At 56.5% G+C, this 19,130-nt stretch overlaps 1 protein-coding gene across 2 annotated transcripts in view; it reads left to right on the top strand.

Moving 5' to 3' along the window:
* Window positions 1–77: 77 nt before the first annotated feature.
* The window catches only part of CLUH (clustered mitochondria homolog), a 32,318-nt gene continuing 13,265 nt past the window's right edge, over window positions 78–19,130 (top strand). Inside the window, exons 1-10 of one of the 2 annotated variants that reach the window (XM_034068767.1) lie at window positions 78–233; window positions 11,250–11,446; window positions 12,629–12,800; window positions 12,952–13,095; window positions 13,291–13,418; window positions 14,063–14,217; window positions 15,393–15,518; window positions 16,478–16,625; window positions 17,321–17,413; window positions 17,892–18,586. In XM_034068767.1, coding sequence (XP_033924658.1) covers window positions 131–233; window positions 11,250–11,446; window positions 12,629–12,800; window positions 12,952–13,095; window positions 13,291–13,418; window positions 14,063–14,217; window positions 15,393–15,518; window positions 16,478–16,625; window positions 17,321–17,413; window positions 17,892–18,586 — 1,961 coding nt within the window. In that variant the 5' untranslated portion in view covers window positions 78–130. Of the gene's footprint in view, window positions 234–1,078; window positions 1,101–11,249; window positions 11,447–12,628; window positions 12,801–12,951; window positions 13,096–13,290; window positions 13,419–14,062; window positions 14,218–15,392; window positions 15,519–16,477; window positions 16,626–17,320; window positions 17,414–17,891; window positions 18,587–19,130 lie in introns of those variants that run through there. The other variant, XM_031053643.2, reaches the window with a different exon arrangement.

Here is a 19,130-nt window from a genome sequence, read left to right as displayed (position 1 = left end):
GCTGCCGGGCGCGGGGGTTGTCCCGGGCGGCGCGCCGTAGCGGCCGTAGCGGCGGCGGGGTCGCGGCACCACGTGGGTGCGGAGCGGCGCTGTCCTTCGCGGCGGGCGGGCGCGGGGCTCGGCGCGGCCCATGGTCATTAAAGCGGACGCGATGGCGCCGGCCGCGGCGCAGGGCACCGAGCAGCCCCCGGGGCCCCGCGGCAGGAGCCCGGCGGACGCGCAGCAGCGGCCCGGTAAGGGGGGAGCCGCAGCAGCCCCGGACGGGGCCTGCGGGGGGGCGCGGGGCGGGGCGGGGGTGCCCGTCCGGGGGGTGCCGGTGCCGGCAGTGCGGGCTCTGTGCTCCGCTTCCAGGCGCCGGGGCCCCGGGGCCCGCCGGGCAGAGCGCGGGGTGCGGGAAGCAGGGTCCGGGGACGCGGTGCGGTCCCGGGGCACTTTTGACAACTCCAGCGGCGCGTCCTGCCCGGGGGGACCCCACCGAAGCGGCCCGGGCCCAGGCCGGCTCTGCCCCGCCGCGGGGCCGCGCTGCCGGCTCCTTGGGCCGAGGGGCCCCGTTCCTGTCGGGGAAGCCGTTCCGGGGCCCGGTTTCCGCTGTGCGGCTCGGGGAGGCTCCGCGCAGCCCGCACCGGTGCCGCCGCGCACCCCGGGAGGCGCTGGCTGCCGGGGCCCGAGGCCGCGGCGGGGCCGGGACGCGCGATCGCCGCCGTTCGGCCGTGTCCCGGCGAGGCCGAGCCCGAGAACGGGGCCGGGAGAGGCGGCGGGGGCCGGGCCGCGCTGTGCGGTGCCCCCCGGCCCGTCCCGGCGGCGCGGGGAGCTCCGGTGAAGGTCACCTTCATCGGGCCGCGCGGCCGCGGGGGGCGGGGGAGCGGCCGCTCCGGGGCCCCGCGCTCTGCCCCGGCCCTCCCCGCCCGGGCCTGGGGAGCGGGGCCGGGCCCTGGGTGCGGTGACGCGGGGGGGGCCGCAGGGGCTGCCCGAGCCCTGGTCGTTGGCGGCGGTTGGGAGGGCAGGAGCGGGCTGGGGGATCCGGACACTTCGGGGGACGGCAGCACCGACACGTGGGGAAGCGCTCGGGAGGGAGGACTGCGGCTTCCCGGGAAGGACCGGTGCGTGCTGGGGCCTCCGCTGAAAGCTGCACGGTTTAACCGGTTACTCGCAGGCTGTTCCTGCGTTAAATCCGAGCCTGAGCGGCTCAGGCACAGCCCCACGTCCTGACCAACCACAGCGCCTGCTGCAGGGCTCCGGGCACAGCGCTGTGAGGCCACCCCTTGCCCTGGGCTCTGCTGGGTTTGGTGCTTTGGGTCTTCAAGTAGTTACAGTCCTGAGCACCCATTTTGGGCCCCTCTTTTCCCGTGGTCTTTACTGTGCAGAAGGGTGGCAGCAGCGTGGTTTGTGCTGGCCTTCGTCCTGGGCACCGTATGCGCTCAGTGAGTGACCCACCGCTTCCTCCCTCCCCTGCCTCTCTGGGGGCGAGGCGAGCGTTTGAAGTTTGTCACCTAAAGCAAAGTTCATTGGTGGCTTGGTGCTGGAGCGGTTTGGATGCGGTTCAAGAGTAGGGAGCATTACCCCCTGCACACTGGGGTTTAGAGCGGGGCAGTGCCAGCAGCTGGGTTAAAGAGTTATGTGGTGAAACGCAGCCTCTCAGGGGGCGGCTGGAGGTGGAAGAATCCTGCCCGGATGAGCGCTGCGGATTGCTCGGGCACCGGGATGGGAGCAAGGCTCTTGTCTTGTCTGGGAGCCGGGGCTGAGGCGCTGGCCCGTGGCTCCCAGGCAGAGGTGCTGCCGTGGGGCAGCCTGGCCGTGTTGTCCAGGCTCTGGATCCTGGCCTCTGTTTCTGCCAGGGAAAACCGGCCTCTGCTCCAGTGCACGTGGTGGGCACCCTGCTTGTTCCGAGGGCAGTGGTCCATGTGGAAATGGACCCCGCTGCTGTGCCCGGCACCAGGGCTTGCACCCTTTGGAGGTGTTTTCCTCACCTCCACAGGCAAGGGGGCTGATGGCTGCTACTCCCTGTGTCCAAGGCAGTCAGAACTGTTGGGGCCACTCTGTCCTCAGTGTGGAAGCACAAGAACATGAGCTTCTTGAAAGGATTTCTGATGGGGGCAGCTATGGTGTAGTTACGTTTCTGTTAGCTAGCGGAAGATCAGGAGATGGTCACTGTGTGCAGCATTTCTTGGGTTACTTGTGCTCCTGCAGTTGTCACTGCCTTAGGCTTGCCTCCTGCAAGTTGAGCCGGGCTTTGAGCTACCACAGAAAGCTTTTCAACCCTGCCTTGGCTAAAGATTTGCTTTTTATAGCTGGGTGCCTCTCTCCCTGCTCTTCCCAGGCAGCCGTATCTTAAGGCAAGTCTTGTGTTAGAGAAGTGGGGAATGCAGGTGGTTATGGAAAACTGCTGTGGCGGCAAGTGTAGTGTGTGTTACTACCAAGGTCAGGAGGCTGATTCCTTATCTCGGGATCTGCTATCACTGTCTGTGGCGCGACCTTGGAGGCTCGCTGGTGTTTTGGAAAGGGCTGAATTGCTGGCACTGGGGGTTTTTTATATGCAGCTGTAACAGGCGTTGGGGGGAGAATCGGAGCAATGTTGTGCAAGAGAAATCTGATCGCTGCTCCAAGGTTAAGGAGAGGAAAGGAGTGTGATAACAGCATCGTGCACAAGGGGGATGGGAACGCTGGGGACGGTGTCCGAGGCGGTTCTGCCGGTGGGATGGGAGCTGAGCTCCCGCTGGACGCGGCTGCTCTGTCTTGCTCCTGGGTTTCCCAGTGGGAAGTGTAAGTAAGTAGGTCAGGAGCACCTCAGGAATCCACCTCCAGAACTGCCTCGTGCACACCGAACCCAGCGCTGTGTCGCAGAGCCCCGTGTTTGTCTTCGTCGTCTGTAGGTGACTGAGCTTGGCAGCTCCCCAGGTCTCCAGCGCGCGCTCTGCTTTCCTGCATCCTGCTCTATGGGCTGCACTAGAAATGGTTATTTCTAGAAGCCTGAGAGGCCTGAGGTTTGTGGGGTTTTCATTTGTGTCTGAGGAGTAGCACCAGCGCACGGTGTTACTTCCCAAAGTCACTTGTGTTTGGATGGGTGCAAAGAGTAAAAACCAGAGTGTAGCTCTTCCCATGATGGCAGTGGCTGTGCTGTTTTCGAAGCAGCTTGTTTCTTGCCAGTAGTAGCAAGGCTGTCTAAGGGTTAGTGCTTGGTTCTCACCTCCCACAAGAGCGTGGCTGATGTGCTGGAGTTTGCACATACTCGTTTGCCAGCTGAGCTTTCTGTTGTGTTCCAGCTCTTTAACATCAGTGAGGCTGGGATGAGCAGGGATCTGGGTTCCTTCTTCCTTTAGTTACTGCCCAACAACACAAAACTGCAGGATGGTGACTCTTGCCCTCCTTGCCTGGAGCTCCTGCAGGTCGGATTAGCCTGAATCCAGCCCTCCCTCGCAGGCTCTCTGCTAGCTGACCTCCCACTGCTGTGCTTCGGGGAGACTGGAGGTGGTAATGGGGATGCTGCCTGTTAGCAAGCGGTGCCATGCAGGGTGCCCTGTGAGTGGGCACTGTCAGATGGGTCTCCGTGGGATGGGTGAGGTTCCCAGCTCGCAGAGCCATGGGAGCAGCTGCCCAGCCTGTTTCCCTGCGGCTGGCACAGAGCTGAGGGGTGGGAGGCTGCGGGCAATGGGCACATCTGTGCCGCAGGATGCAGGAAGGCAGCAGGAGCTGCTGAGGACATCACAGCCATTGGATCTCACTGCAGACCCTGCCCACAGGTCCCTGCCATCACCTCCGGGGTCTCGGCCCTGGTAATGTCTCTGTAGGGCTCTCAGTAGTGGTGCAGTTGGTCTTTCCAGGCTTGTGCTGCATGGAGTTTTCTCCAGAGCCGCTGTGGTTGTGGTGACACATGTCAGTGGTAGCATGGGCTGAAGCTGGAGACTCCCTGGGACAGTGCGGAGCTGTGGTTCTGTTGATGTTCTGCTGCATGCGGGATCTAACAGGTAGTTCATGGTCCTGGGCTCACTCTGTCTCAGTGGCTTTCTGAAACCAAGGTATGTGCCAGAATCAAACACATGTGCTTGGAGAATTATTGACTAATTCTCGATGTCTTCTGAAACATGATTCCTTCATTGGGCTCTCCTGCAATCCGAGAAACGTGCTTTTCCTAACAGTTGCTGGTTTTGTTGGTGCTGATCTTTGCACTTTGCCTCATGCCCTAGTCTTTGCTCCCCATTTCGGTGGTGTTTGAATTGCACTTTGCTGTAGCAGGGTCACCCAGCCACATAGTTCCAGGAGTCAGCTTCCAAAGGTTTGGCCAGAGAGGAAGTTTACAGATGGGTTTGAATGTAGTTCCCAGATGTGGCGGGGACAGTGTGGGTATCTTGGGGTGCCAGATGCAAAGCATGAGGCATTTCAGTGCTTGTAATGCCTGAGCAGCAGCTGTGGGACCCCGTGAGTGCCCTGGGGCATGGCTGCAATGCAAATGTCCCACTATCCATGGAATACAGAAAAGCCACACACTTCTAAGTAGACTGGAATGTGGCTTGAGTTGTTTAGGTTTATCCAGCCAAATTTTACTGTGGATGCACAAGAGCTGGGAATGAATAACTTCCCACTTACCATCCCTGGAGAGCACCACATGCTGCGGCCCCACTGTGCGAGTCAGTCCTCAGTGTGGTAAAGCTGCTGTAGCATAAATGCAGTGCTTATTCCTGTACCCACAGGTGGGTCACAGCCAATTTGAGTTAATGAGGGCTGTAGAGCAGCTCCAACTTCACTGTGGGCCCTTACTAAAAGAGGTGCTTGTTGCACCTCAGGTGCAGGAGGTCTTTGGGAAGCTGTGGTTTCCGCTGGGGGGGGCGGAGGGGACACCATCCCCTGCCAGCTTGTCCTGCAGAAATGCTTCCAGCAGGGCCCTCTCTGGAGCTGATCCCTGTTCATTCCACCCATTTACTTACAGTCATTAAACTATTTTTGATTTTCATTTATTATTCAGCTAAAGCATAATTTGCATTTGCTGTTCTGACACCAGCCTCCGTGTCTGCTCTGAACTTGCTTTGGCTTGAGTCCTCCTTGGTAAGGAGGAAGAGTTGGAGCTATCAGGATATTTAAACTCCTTTGAGCATCATCAGAAAGCCACAGGTTACTGATGCTGGTGTGGTCTGAAAGTTGGTGCTGGCTCATGGGGCTAACGGAGGTCTTGTCTCAGGGCTCCAAGGCCCTCGCTCACATGGGGAGTGCCTGGGGCTCCTTGGTTACTGGAGCAGGAGCTCTGATGAGTTGGGGTGGGAGAGACTTCTCAGATTGCTCTTTAAAGGACAGCAGAAGCCAGCCAGGGTTTGCTTTTGGGCTGGTTTTCAGCCTGTTCCTGCCTTTGTCCGGGCAGGTGGCTCACTGGTATGGAGAATCTGGGGCTGCTCTCAGCCTTCCCAGGGCTGCCTTTGGAGATGGGCTCGTGTGTGTGGCACTGGCCTGGAGCAAGCGCTCGTGTGTGAGCTGTGTTGTCTTGGCTTTGTTCTGGTTTGGGTGTATCTGTGCTGGGGATGTGCTGTGTGTTCTCCTTCTGCTCAGTGCAGAGCCCTGCCCTTCCCGTCCATGAAGCTGTGTTGACCGCTCCAAGGCTTGCCAAGGAAGCCACCGCTTGTGCTGCCCAGGCATGGGCTCGCTGGGTCTGTGAGCAGACACGAGGCTCTCCCAGGCAGGTCCAGGCTGCAGCGCTCACATCACATCCTGTGCTTGAAGCATCCGGCTCCTCGTGTGTGTCCCAGGACCCCAGGACCTCTGAAGGGACCCAAGTGGCTGAGCTGGAGCAGTGTGCGGATGGGATGTGCTGTGCACGGAGGGGCCCAAGGAGCGGGCTGAGGCACAGCCTCAGTGCGGGCATGCTGCGGCCTGTGCTGCAGCCTCCATGGGTGCTGCAGGAACCTCCAGCTCCATAATCCCTGCCTCGGTTGCCAGGATTCCTTAAAGCAGCACGGGAGAGGAGCGGTGCTGGGGCCTTGCATGTGCTTTTGTGGTTTGTTGGTGCTTGATACGGCGGGGCAGGCTGGGAGGACAGAGAGCTCGGCTGGAAACCGGTCCCTGGGTCAGTGCCTGCCTGTTTTGTGCTCGGCTGCTTAGTATGGATGGCTGTGCCTGGGCCCAGGCGTGCCATAGTAACTGCCCTCGCCTTGTAATTCAATGAATCTCACTTGCTTACAGGTTTGGCAGCGCTCTAGCACTGGTCCCATGCTGCACTGGTGCAGCCCTCGAGATCCAGCTATTTATATCCCCCTCCGGGCAGCATCCCCCTGCGAGCGTGCCCGAGGAACCTGGTAGGACGTGTCTGGTTTGTGCTGGCGCGGCAGGGACAGGGCAGCCCCAGCTGCTCGGGGAGCTCCTGGCAGCGTGAGCAGTGGATGGAGGCTGCAGCGAGCCCGGCTGGACGCAGCTGCAGCCCCGTCCGTGTCCTGCCGCGCCGGGGCCGGGTGGGAGCTGCCTTTGGAGACGGTCCTGGCTGCGGAGGGCGGGAGCTGCCGTGTGGGAGCTGTGCCTCGTGGGGACTCCAGCGTGTGTGTGTGAACCAACAGAGCTCTGCTCACCCGGCGCTGCGTGACCATGGGGAACGGCCTCTTCTCAAACTGCTGCAGGCAAGTCACCGACCTCATCTTCCACACGCGCAGCTCCAGCTCTGCCGATGAGAGGGCTCCCCTCTTACCAAAGCCTGCCATGGGCTCTGCCGCCGGCCCAGAAGCTGCCCCGTGTGCTGGGCTCTATCCAGACATCATCCCCAGCGAGGTGGTGACTGGAAGCCTCCAGAAGTGCACCCAGTGCATCCAAGACCTGCCCCAAGCCAAGGGTGAAGAAGGAGCAGTGCTGGTGTGGGATATGAGCTCTGGGAGAGCCGTGGCTGGCGCTGCCGGCCTGCTCCAGCAGGCAGAGGCATCCCGTGCGGTGGCTGTCCTTCCAGCCGACCTTGGGGAAGGGCCTCCGGGGCTGCTGGATCATGCTCAGTTGCTTGAGGCCTGCCAGAGCTGCGTGAAACTTGAGGACAGCAGCTTAGCCCCTAGATCCTGCCTCCAGGAGAAGCACGTGGCAGCAGCTGATGGGGGGGATGCGGCCCCTGGAGCACGTCCCAGTGGCCAGGGCTACAGTGAGGGACGAGCAGCCTTGAGTTTGGACACAGCTTCAGGGGGCTTGGGCAGTGTGCTGGAACACGGAGGTACTGCTCTGCCCTCGAGCGTGGGGAGCACCCCACCGGCACAAAGGACACCGCGCCGGGGGGCACGGGCGGCACAACCCTCATCCAAGGCTCGGGACACAAGTACTGGTTTTGTAGTGATGGACCCTGCTGCCTGCCCCAGTGACAGGTCAGGCTCTGATCCTGACCCGCAGGCACTGCCCCTCAAGCAGCAGCAGCAGCAGAAGAAGAAGAGGAAGAAAAAGAAGCTCACACTCCTAGGTGCTCCGTGGCATGGTGCTGTGTAGCCAAAGCACTGTGTGCCTGTAACAGGGTTGGGTGGCTGCATGTGCCCGTGGGATGGGGCAGGGTGAGGAGAGGGGAGATGAGGTGATGCTTTCATTTCACAGCAGAATGAAAAGGGGGAAGGCAATGACATATCCCATCCAGATGTGCACCACAGAGGTGCACTCATCTACAGAGCAGTCCCTCCAGACCAGGCTAGCTCACAGCACCAATGTAGTGTGTCCTTTTGACCTGATAATCTAAGGAAAGGATTAGTGCCTGACCTGGTTTAGAAGACCTGTTTGAACCTTAATCAGTTATTAATGAACACTTCCTGTGATCTATGCTGTATGCAGCCAGCAGTGCCCAGGTTCAGGTCTGCACCCTCTTTTGCATCGGGATCCTGACTGACCGGGTTCCTGAGGTGCAGGATCACTGTAAATGGGAAGCATGATTAGAGCAGGGCCTTCACCTTGGCGTGTCACGTTATCCAGGTGCAAGGATGAAGGTTAATCCTTGTGCTCATCCTCTGTACCAGCTGCGAGCTGTGGGCCACTGCCTCCGGTGAGGTGGTGTCTGCTGTCTCCTGCCCATTCTCCTGACGCCTTCCTCCTGTGTGTGTTTGAGGTTTGCTCACACTGTGCTCCGAGTGGCAATGAGAGTGTTACAGCTGGGCAGCCGGCCAGCACAAGCTGCAGGGCAGCAGCCTCAGCTGCACTTGTGGCTACGAGACAAGGAGGGGTCTTGCTGGGATGCTCCTGCATCCCTTGGGATGAGGGGGGAGGCTGCAGTTCACAGCCTTTGGTGGAGAGGGCAATACAGGAGGGGTCTCTTTGCTTGTCTGAGCAGCAGCTGTGGGGCTCCCAGGGACCGAACTGACTTCCATGGCCTGGTGCCTTGTTCTGCAGGCCCCTGAACACAACTACTGCCCTGTTGGGCTTGAACCCAGTCAGTGACAGCAGAGGGGTCTGTGCAGGTGCCTTGCAGGTGTCCCTGTTGCTCTCCCTGCCACTCGAGCACACTGGAATTGAGCCTCTCCCTGCCTGAGGCCGTGGCACAGCCGGTCTGCGGCCATGGTAAGAACCAGTGACCCACTTTAAGGCAGGAGGGTGAAGCTCTGCTTCCCGTCAGGAGAGCACATGGGGTGAGTCAGCAGGTCCTCCAGCACCCTGCCTGTCAGCCGGGCTTGAAACAAACCTCATCCACACAGCCCCATCCATAAGCACCCGCTGAAAGCCTGCGCTGGCCTTGCATCAGAGGGTGAACGTGCAGGACAGCCGGGCTGGCTCATCGCGCTCAACTTCTGTGTCCAAAGACAGTGCTGGCTGGCACTGCATCTGCTGGCATATGGAGACATGAAGGTGTTGCCTCTACATGTCTCTTCTGTTATAGAGCGCAGAGCTGGACTGGCCCAGCCTTCACCCAGGTAGGAAAAGAGGGATGGGAAGTGCAACTGTGTTGTGTTTCTGCAGACAAGCAAGTTTTCTGATGTCCAAAACAGTAGCTTGGGGTTCTGGTACCACCCAGCAGTGAAAGGCAGAAGCATGGTCCTTGTGGTGACTTTTCACTGTGGGTCTTGCTTAGAAAAAAGCTGTAAACCAAAACCATTAGGGTGTCAGTGTCCCTGTTGGGAATATTCTGCCAGGCACGGTGGCACAGGAGTAGCTTCAGCACCTGTGTTGCTCGGGCTGATAAGTCAGGGTTGGAAAGCATCCTTGCTCAAGTATATAGCACAATGACTAGCGTCAGGAGTGTGCCTGAAGCATGGTGCAGAGCAGACTGCAAAGCAGTGCTGCAGCCTGCCTCGGAGCTACATTCTGCCTCCCCTTTCTGGCTGCTACAGCAGGAGAACAGGTCTGTGATCCTGCCCTGCTTGGGTGGGCAGGGGCAGGGCCGAGCCTGGCTCGGTGGCCTGGCCGGTCAGCCTGTGCTGGCAGCCCTGCCTGCAGTGTTCCTGAAGTAGCTTTCCTGCTGTCCCTCCTGCTCCGGGTGCTCGGGCAGGCCGGGAGCGTGGCCGTGTGTTCCCTCTGGGCATGGTGTGGTTGTTCTGAAACCACAGCTCTTGGGGCACTTTAGTGTGGAGCTTTTCTTCCTCCTTTTTAGCATGACCGCAGCTTGCTGGAGCCAGGCCTCTCGTCTGGCTTGCCCGTGGCTTCATCTGTCAAAGCAATGAACAGCTCATGCTGGGGACAGGAGGGAAGTGACGGGGAACATGAGCAGCAGCTGGCGAGATGCTGAAGGCAGCAGAGGCTGCTGAAGGTGGCTCTGCTACCTGCTGCCTTTGGAATGGGAATGCTTTCCTTGCTTCTTGCTCTTTCACCGTGTCCTAATTCAGCACTGACACACTCTGAAGTGGGTTTGCTGTTGGCAGTCATAGTCTGGAGCAGGAGAATGCCCCTGTGGGGACACTTGAGCAAGGCTTGTTGCTGCAGCCTCGTGTTGTGCTCCAGAGGCTTGCAAGGGGATGCAGTGTTTCCATCCCTGTTGCTGCACATGGTGGAGGTTGGATGACTTTCCTGGGCTGCCAGAGCAGTTGGGGCTGATGGGTGAGAACTGGTGGTGATAGCTTTAGGTCTTGCAGCCGCAGCGCCAGTCTGTGTTCCATAAATGATGGAGGCTGAGCTGCCATCTCCCCTGGAGCGCAGCTGGTGGTGAGGAGGAGGAAGGAGACCTGCCAGATGGAGCTGGCTGGAGGGAGGGCTCACCTGGCTTTGAGCTGCCCTGACCTGGTGCAGCCTCTTGGAGAGGCTGTTCCCATTGCCGGGGACAGCCCCAGCCTGCTCCATCTGTGCTGCCTGTGAGTGGGTACCAGGAGCACCAGGGTGGAACCCCCCATGTGTGACCTTGGGGTCCAGAGGCCGGGTGTGCATGGCTGGGATGGGACAGCCGTGCTGCCAACACACCCTGTGGGGTGTGCTGCCTGCTCCCCTCCATCCTTTGCTGCTTGGGTGGATGGGTCAGTGATGCGCTGCTCCCAGGCTGGGGGCAAAGGGGTCTTTTCCCTTCCAGATGCTCTCACCAGCAGCTCTTTCCTTGGTTGCAGCTTACCCAGGCAGTGCCTCCATCCTCTGCAGCATGGTGCCAGCCTGCTTGGGTGGGTGGAGGCTGCTCTAGGAGGTGACAGCTTCCGAGATCTTATCAGCCTTCTGACACCCTTCGCCTTACTGGAAAAGAAAACAAACCACTTGGGGCGGGTGCAACAGAGCTCCCGACCCTCTGACGCCCGCAGGAGCGTTCAACATGGCGTCACCTTGCTCTGGAATGAGATCTGTGCAGAGCCTCACCCTGGCACCACAGCATCCCTGGGAAGTATTCTGGAAATGCAGAGGGTGGCAAGATGTGGGCAGGGCCGTGGGAGCTGTTTGTGTGCCTGTGGAGTAACCTGGCTCCACGTGATGCCCGCTGAGCAATGCAACCAAACCTTCCCCTCCCTTCTGCTGAGCAGCAGCGCACCAGGAGGGATGTTAGGAGCTGGGTAACATGTTGGAGCAGAGGTTACAGCTGCCTCCGGGCCGCAAAGCACCACACACCCATTTCTTTTAATTAAGAGGCTTCTTCAGACAGCTGAATGTGTTGTACCCTGACCCAGCCTTCCTGCTTTCCTCGTGGAAGATGTGAACCCCGCGGGCGAGCGAGAGCATGTTGATGGTGCTGTGAGGGGCAGGGCCTGGCACACCTATGTCTAGTAAACACTAAGTGCTGAATAAAACACTTGATGCCTTTTAACCCCTGGGTCGCTTGAGTTGGCCAGGGGATGGTGGTGGTGTCCAAACCAGCCTCTCCATCCTCAGAGAGGACCATCCGTCTGCTCTCACCTTGTCTAAATCCCTCTTTCCTCACGCAGAGCACCCGTCTGGCATGGCACTGATGAATGGCAGCGGCCCACACGAGAGCCTCAAGGGCGAGAAGGATGCCAGGCAGAATGGCCATGAGGAGGCTGACCCAGGAGAAGATGGGAACGACCAGGAGGTCATTGTCATACAGGACACAGGATTTACTGTCAAGATCTGTGCACCCGCAATAGAGCCCTTTTCCCTGCAGGTACCTCCTTCACCAGCTGGGGAGGGGAATGGAGGTGGTGCTGGAGCAGGAGGGAAGGGTTTGAGCCAAGGCACACACAGCACCCTCCCTTCAGCCAGGTGGGAAAGGGGAGAGGGAACTGTGCCCAGGAAGGCCCCTGTTACCCACCATGGTCTGGACAGCATCTTGAGGCTGCTCACAGGTCCCTCATTTGTCTTCCATCCTCTGATGGGATTAAGTAGTGAAGGAAGTAGCAAAGCTGGAGGGTGCAGGAGAGAAGCTGCCTGGAGAATAAGGCAGGAAGAAGAGATATGGGCAACAGGCTGCCTGGCACCAGCCTGAAGGTCCAGGAAATGATGTAGTCTCTGATTGCCTTCTGCACAGAGAGTCTATGTCATGTGGACTGTAACATATGCTGCCAGATCAGGCTGGGCTTTGATGTGCCTCACTGATACTCTGATTTAGCTTGATACTTTATTAAAAACCATTTGGATGAAGTATCTCTAATTTTGAGGAGAGGCATGTGGAGTCTAAACCCAGGAGGAAGTCTTATCTCACCCAGAGCAGCAGAGAGTGCAGTGAAACTGCTGTTTCTCAGCTCAGCTTTTGTCTCCTTTAAATCCCCTTGGCTGTTAGTTTTAATAGGCTAATTATAGCAGGCCACGTTGTTTACAGCAGCTTATGTAAACTACCCTGGGCCAAGCTTGTGAGCAGTGTCAGAGGTGCTGGAACAGAGCAGGAGGGAGGGAAGCAGCCCCCATCCATGAGCCAGGGAGGTTTCTTGCACCGCAGGTACCACATTGGGTTGAGCACAGGAAAAAAATCTGTTCTCTATGTGCATCATTCAAACCTCACCACAAATGCACAGTGTGATGGGTATGGGAAGAGCCCGTTTTCCCCACCACTTCCTATTCTTTCATTGCCCTCTCCACCACCTCTGTCCCATGCTGTGTGCTCGCTACAGCACCAGGCTGTTACACCTCTGGGTGCTGAGCCTGTGGGATGGAGCTGGGGTGACCAACCCTGCCGAGGTAGCAGTGCCCTCCCAGCAGAGACAGAGGTGATCTTCCCAGGAGGGAGAGCCAGGGTCTGCCTTTGCAGGCCTGGAGAGGTGCAAGAGGTGGTTGATTCTGCAGCAGAGGGGTAAAGTTTGGCAGGAACACGGGTGAGGATTGAGAGTGACTCTGTTCTTCCCTCCGTGAGGTGTCTCCTCAAGAGATGGTGCAGGAGATCCACCAAGTTCTGATGGACCGCGAGGACACCTGCCATCGGACGTGCTTCTCTCTGCAGCTGGATGGCAACGTCCTCGATAACTTTGCTGAGCTGAAAACGATTGAGGGGCTGCAGGAGGGCTCACTGCTCAAAGTGGTGGAAGGCAAGTTCCTGCAGCCCCCGGGGGGGGAAGGAGGGAGGCTTTTCATCGGGAGTGGGTTTGGCCACCTGGGAGACCTTTGCCGTGGCTCCCCTGGAGACCTGTGTGCCAGAGGAGTGAGCAGCTGTGTCATTCCAGTTTGTTTCCTCATCAGAGCCATACACAGTGCGAGAAGCCAGGATACACGTGCGTCACATCCGGGACCTTCTGAAGAGTCTTGACCCATCAGATGCTTTCAATGGTGTGGACTGTAATTCACTGTCCTTCCTGAGTGTCTTCACTGAAGGAGACCTGGGAGGTACGGGCAAAAAGGCCTCTCTGGTGTGGCCAGTGTTTGCATTCCCCTGACTCCTTGTGCTTCGTTAACACGGTCAGCTGCCCCACATCAGTGCAGAGAAGCAGTTGGAGCACTGCTGCATTCCTCCTTGAATAATTGCTGGCCAAGGCAATGCTGTGCTTTTCATCACTGACTTTCTTTCTCTGTCCACTCTAGACAGTGGAAAACGGAAGAAGAAAGGTACTGAAATGGAACAAATTGACTGCACCCCTCCTGAACATATCCTGCCAGGTAGCAAAGAGAGACCCCTGTGTGCCCTTCAGCCCCAGAACAGAGACTGGAAGGTAGAGTTCTCCTGTGTCATTCAAACAGCTATCCACACATTCCTTGCAGCAAACTGGTGTTCAGGGACTGAAAGCTGCACTGAAGCGGACTTTGGGATTTGCTCTGCTTGATGCTTAATGAGTGCTGGGATAGCACTGCTTAGCCAAAAGAATAAAGTCCAAGAATTTGTGTGCAAAGCACTGGACACGGAGTCTGGACACCTGCAGAGTGTGAAGTGGCCAGTCTTATGGGAAGGGTGGCAGGGAAGGGAGAGCAGCATTTCTCTGCAGAGTACTGGAGACTGGATGTGCAGAACAGTACAGATTACCCTCATCTTTCCCATACCCTCCCACTGGGATTCTGGTTTAGAAGCTGCCATTTGAAAACCAGTACAGCAAGAAATCCATGCCTTGTGCAGCCCAAAGGCCCAGGGCATCTGTTTTTACCGGTCTTATGGTGTGCAAGGCAGCAAACTGAGGCCAATTAGTGACTGCGCATGGGTTGAGGAAGGTTGTGCTCCCAAGACAAGGGGGTATGTGAGCTCTTGTCCTGGAGCTATGCGAGAGCAGCAGGTGAAAGGAATCTGCCATGTACATGGAATGGCTCTAACTTAAGGGAATTACTTCCTGATGACAGGAACTACTTCTGTTGTGTTCTTCTGTAGCCTCTGCAGTGCCTAAAGGTATTGACAATGAGTGGCTGGAACCCACCACCTGGTAACAGGAAAATGCATGGGGACCTCATGTACTTGTACGTCATCACGGTGGAGGATCGGCACGTCAGCATCACTGCGTCCACCCGGGGATTTTACTTGAATCAGTGAGTAACAGGTTCCTCCTTGTGGGAAAAGAACCCACACACAAACAAGCAATTGCTGCTTTCTTTTTTTTTTGTGGGAAATAGGCCAGTTTAATTCGCTGCTCCCATGGTTTGTGGAGCTGCTGTACTGGATTGGGCTGTTCAGTTGTGCCTGGTACCACTTCTCTAGCAGAGAACTGCCCAATGCTTTAGGGAGAGTTTAAACATCCCTTAATGTCGTCAGCTAATTAGAGCATTTTGAGTTGAGGGAATTCCTTCCTGACCATTACAGCTATCTCACTGTGCCCTAAAGCAAGAGCACAGCCTGTCAGAGCTTCCTGAGCTGGGCACGGATTTGGCTGGCTCTTTGTTTTATTTCAATGCAGTGACTGTGAGGGGCTGCTTGAGCAGCTCTGCTGAGGGAGGTGCAGGGTCTGTCCAGCCCAATAGCCTATAACAGGGACCTAGGAGTTGAAGATGGACAGGAGAGATCTTCAGAGCAGAAACCCTGCTGTACCTGAGCAACCATCAGCTCAGGAGCATCTTTGGGTGGCTTTGACCCTGCAATCCAAATAATCACCTGGGCAACCATAACCCCGTGTTTTGAAATACAAGGTTATAAAGTACAGAAGGAGAAGAAAGCTGCCTGAAGAGAAGGCAAGCTTAAAATATAAAAGATAAAAATCAAGCAGACTTGTACCTTTTGTCTCATTATGAAGTGGAAGTGCTTCATGTTAAACTGGCTCGTGGAAGAAGTAATTTGGAGTCCATTGTTTCCCTCCAGATCTGTAAAAATAAGTGTTAAAAGTAATGAGTCCAAGGGTCCACATGTGAGTGCAGGTCCCAAGACCAAGTGGCCCAGTGAACATGAAACAAGTGGCCTTTTAGAGTTTGGCAGGATGTGACTGGGAGGGGAGGATCTGGCAGGCCTGGAGCTGTGAGACAAGGCATCTTGAGAGGGCACCCACTGTTCAGGATGGCTATGTGTTACTCTTGGCTTCTCTGTGAAGCAAAGGCCCTTTCGGTGTGTTTGGAAGCTCTGTGCAATCAGTCCTTCCCAGCTATAAAATATAACCCCTTCTTGAACCTAGTGGTTCATACAGTGCATGTATGGAAGGCTGTTATGTACCACATTCCTAGGGTATGGGAAGTCTGGGGTATGACATCGGCTTGTGACTTTCTGTTCTCTCTTGCAGGTCTACTGCATACACCTTCAATCCCAAACCTGCAAACCCCAGTTTTCTCAGTCATTCCTTGGTGGAACTACTTAACCAGATCAGCCCTACCTTCAAAAAAAACTTCTCTGCTCTGCAGAAGAAACGGTAGCTGTGCTCCTTCCTCTCTAGCTGCCTTGAGGGCTCCGGTGGGAGGTTGCTCGGGGAGGCTCAGCCCTGTGGGACTTGACACTGCTGGTACAGCAAGGATTGCAGTGCCTGCTTTCTCTGAGCTCACATAGCAGGGGGTGGCTGTGATGTGCACATCTCTGCAGCAAGGACCACGAAACACCTGGCTTATGTCAGCAGCACCTGATGTAACTGTATCCTCATCAGTAGGTGCTTCTCCCTGAATCCAGAAAAGAGGCTGAAGCAAGAAATACAAGGGAAAGCAACACAAAGGCTTTGCGTAGGCTTACGGTGGAGAGAATAATTATTTGAAACATGTCTGTGCATGTTGATTTTCTTTAATTTCCTCTAGCTCCTGCAATAACAACAATAATAGAACAACAGGGTATTGTTTTACTCTCGTGTCCTTGCTGCAGGGACCGTTTATTCTGCTCCAGGACAGCAGGGCCTGTGCAAAAGCCTGTCATGCTTTAGAGTCCACTTAATGAAGTGCCTGGGCTCGGCAGGGTGCAGGCTGACAGGCACATTGTGTGGCTTTCAGGAGCGCTGCTGCTGTGCTCATTAGGAAGATGAAAGTGACACTAGGCAAGGGCTGGAAATTAGCAGTGGCCTCCAGCCACCACTGTGACTATCTGCCCATTTAAGAGTGATTATACTGTGTTGCTTCTTGGGTCAAAGTAAATACAGATGAGACTGTCACCCGCTGGGAGCAGGCAGGTGACACAAGGGGCTGCTGGGTGAAGTGTGCTTTTCCAGCTGCTGTTGAGAGATGCTGCCCGTGCCAGTCAGTCGTGGGTTATTGTACTGGTTCATGAAAGTCACTGTGCTGCTCCTGAGGCCTGCTCTGTTCTGGTGCTTGTCAGAAGCAGAGGGGAAATTCTTAGAATAGAAAGCAATCTTGCTTTAGAAACTGTCTGATTGTTTCACTCCCCATGCAGGGTTCAGAGACACCCTTTTGAGAGGATAGCCACTCCTTTCCAAGTGTACAGCTGGACGGCTCCACAGGCGGAACACGCCATGGACTGTGTCCGGGCAGAAGATGCTTACACCTCTAGACTGGGCTATGAGGAGCACATACCTGGACAGGTACTGGCCTTGCTTTGCCTCAGAAGACTGGCAAGAGTTCTGCTGCCCTGGGAGATGGTTAACTGGTAACAAGTTGGCCTCTGGTGTTTGTGGAAGGTTTTGCTCAGGAGGGATAACCTGCAGGAGTCCTTGTTCCTGACAGTGCCCTTGGCCACAGGGGCTGTGCTGCTCAGGCTGCAACTCCCTGTGCATGGAAAGGTCTGAGAGGAGCAGCTTCTGCTGGGGTGTTTCTAAATCCCATGTCCTTGCTCTGAGCACCACTGTGCAGAAGGCAGAGCACTCCTCATGTCTCAGGCCTGGGACAGCCCTTGGGTCTCTGAGCAAACCATTCCACATGCTTCAGTTGCAGCATGAGATCTTGCAGGGCTGTGACAGAGGCTGTCTGCCTGCAGTGTGACCACATCAATGAAACCTGCACAGTCCTCCTCCAGAGCTTAGCAAGCTGCTAGTTCAGAGAAGTTGCACTGCATAAGCTGGGGTAGTGTAAAATCTACCCCAGAGTGCTGCTGGATTAAGTCCACTCCCAAGGAGTGTTCATTCCTGCCACTAATTCACTTCCTCTGAGCTCCATGCCGCCTGAATTCTTGCCCCTTCCCCTCCCTTCTGTCACTAAATGCCTCGTAAGGCAGGAATGCTGTCTTGCCAGCCCCTTCCTACTCAGTGCATTGCTTCCCACAAGGCTTTGACTCTTTCAGACCAGAGACTGGAATGAGGAGCTGCAGACCACGCGGGAGCTGCCACGCAAGAACCTGCCCGAGAGGCTGCTCAGAGAACGAGCCATCTTCAAGGTAACTCGGGGGTGTTCGGGCAGCTCCTCACGTCTGCCCCTTCCCTGCTGCCCATCTGGGCACTTCACTGCAGAGGAGGGTCCCTGTTCTTTAGCTGAGGGCCTTGTGCCTGCCATCTGCTCCCAGCCCTGCAGGGCAGAACAGTGCTCCCTGACCCTGCGTCTCCCTGCTGAGCCTGAGGCAGCCTCTGCTCTTCTGTCTGATCCAGTTCTCCTTCCAGGGCTGGAGGGATGGTGACGTTTACACCTCAGCCCTCCTCTGCAGGTTGCTAATGAGCCTGCGCCGTGCTGATCCCTAGGCTTGTGGCTCCTGAGCTTGTGTCCAAGCCACCAGCCAGGCTCACAGAAGTAGAAGCCAGCAACCCTGCTGCTGGAAGCTGTCAGGAGGTGTGAAGGAGAATCTGCAGGGAGCCTTGGGAGCAAGGTGCTGGGAGAGTGGGAGCCCCTCCTGACCCAGTCTTCTCTCCACCTGCCTGCAGGTTCACAGCGACTTCACTGCAGCAGCTACAAGAGGTGCTATGGCTGTCATTGATGGCAACGTCATGGCCATCAACCCCAGTGAAGAGACCAAGATGCAGATGTTCATCTGGAACAACATTTTCTTCAGCCTGGGCTTTGATGTGCGTGACCACTACAAGGACTTTGGTGGAGATGTTGCTGCTTATGTAGCTCCTACCAATGATCTCAATGGTGTGCGGACCTATAATGCTGTGGATGTAGAAGGGCTGTACACGCTGGGGACTGTGGTGGTGGATTACAGAGGTTACAGAGTGACAGCTCAGTCTATTATTCCTGGCATCTTGGAACGGGAGCAGGAACAGAGTGTAATCTATGGGTCAATAGACTTCGGCAAGACCGTTGTTTCACACCCCAAGTACCTGGAGCTGCTGGAGAAGACCAGCAGGCCGCTTAAGATCCAGAAGCACAAAGTCCTCAATGACAAGAATGAGGAGGTGGAGCTGTGCTCCTCAGTGGAGTGCAAAGGCATTATTGGCAATGATGGGCGTCACTACATCCTGGATCTGCTCCGCACTTTCCCTCCAGATCTGAACTTCCTGCCTGTTGAAGGGGAGGAGATGCCAGAGGAATGTAAGAAAATGGGGTTCCCCAAGCAGCACAGACACAAACTTTGCTGTCTCCGGCAAGAGCTTGTTGATGCCTTTGTAGAACACAGGTGAGCTGAGCTCCCCCTTCCTCCCCTTGCAATGGTAAGGGTGCAGGTCAGGGCCTCGCTGCATTGTCCCAGGGACATCACAGCAGAGCTCCCAGAAGCAGGCAGCTGATCTCCCCATGGCTTGGCCACGCATGTGCCATTATAGAAACTTCATGAATGAGCTGAAAACAGCAGGGTCCTGCCAGGGCTGCAGGGAGCTGGGGAAAGAGGCAGTTCTTAGTCTCCAGATCTGCTCTTGTTTCCTGTCCAAACATACAGAAGCTCTTCTTTCCCTGTAGATACCCTCAATGCTAAGGAATGAGAAGGATTTATTCTTCCTTCTAAGGCTCTCCAGGTGTCTGGAATGCCACCTTTATTCCTAGAGACTGAAAAATAGTTACCAATGGGAGCTGCAGGCTGGTGGTAGGATGTGCTGGTGTTTGGGCTCACCGAGTGCAGGAGCTCTGGGAGCAGCACAAGTCCAAGCCACGTGGTGATGTTGATGCTCCCGCTGCCATGTGGAAGGCTGCAGGTGGCTGCTCTTGCAGATGGTCAGAGCCTGTGT

The sequence above is a fragment of the Melopsittacus undulatus genome, chromosome 13, assembly GCF_012275295.1.
Source record: "Melopsittacus undulatus isolate bMelUnd1 chromosome 13, bMelUnd1.mat.Z, whole genome shotgun sequence".
NCBI classification, from domain to species: domain Eukaryota; kingdom Metazoa; phylum Chordata; class Aves; order Psittaciformes; family Psittaculidae; genus Melopsittacus; species Melopsittacus undulatus.
Note: the sequence above shows the minus strand (reverse complement) of the source record. Positions and strands in the feature narration are given on the sequence as shown.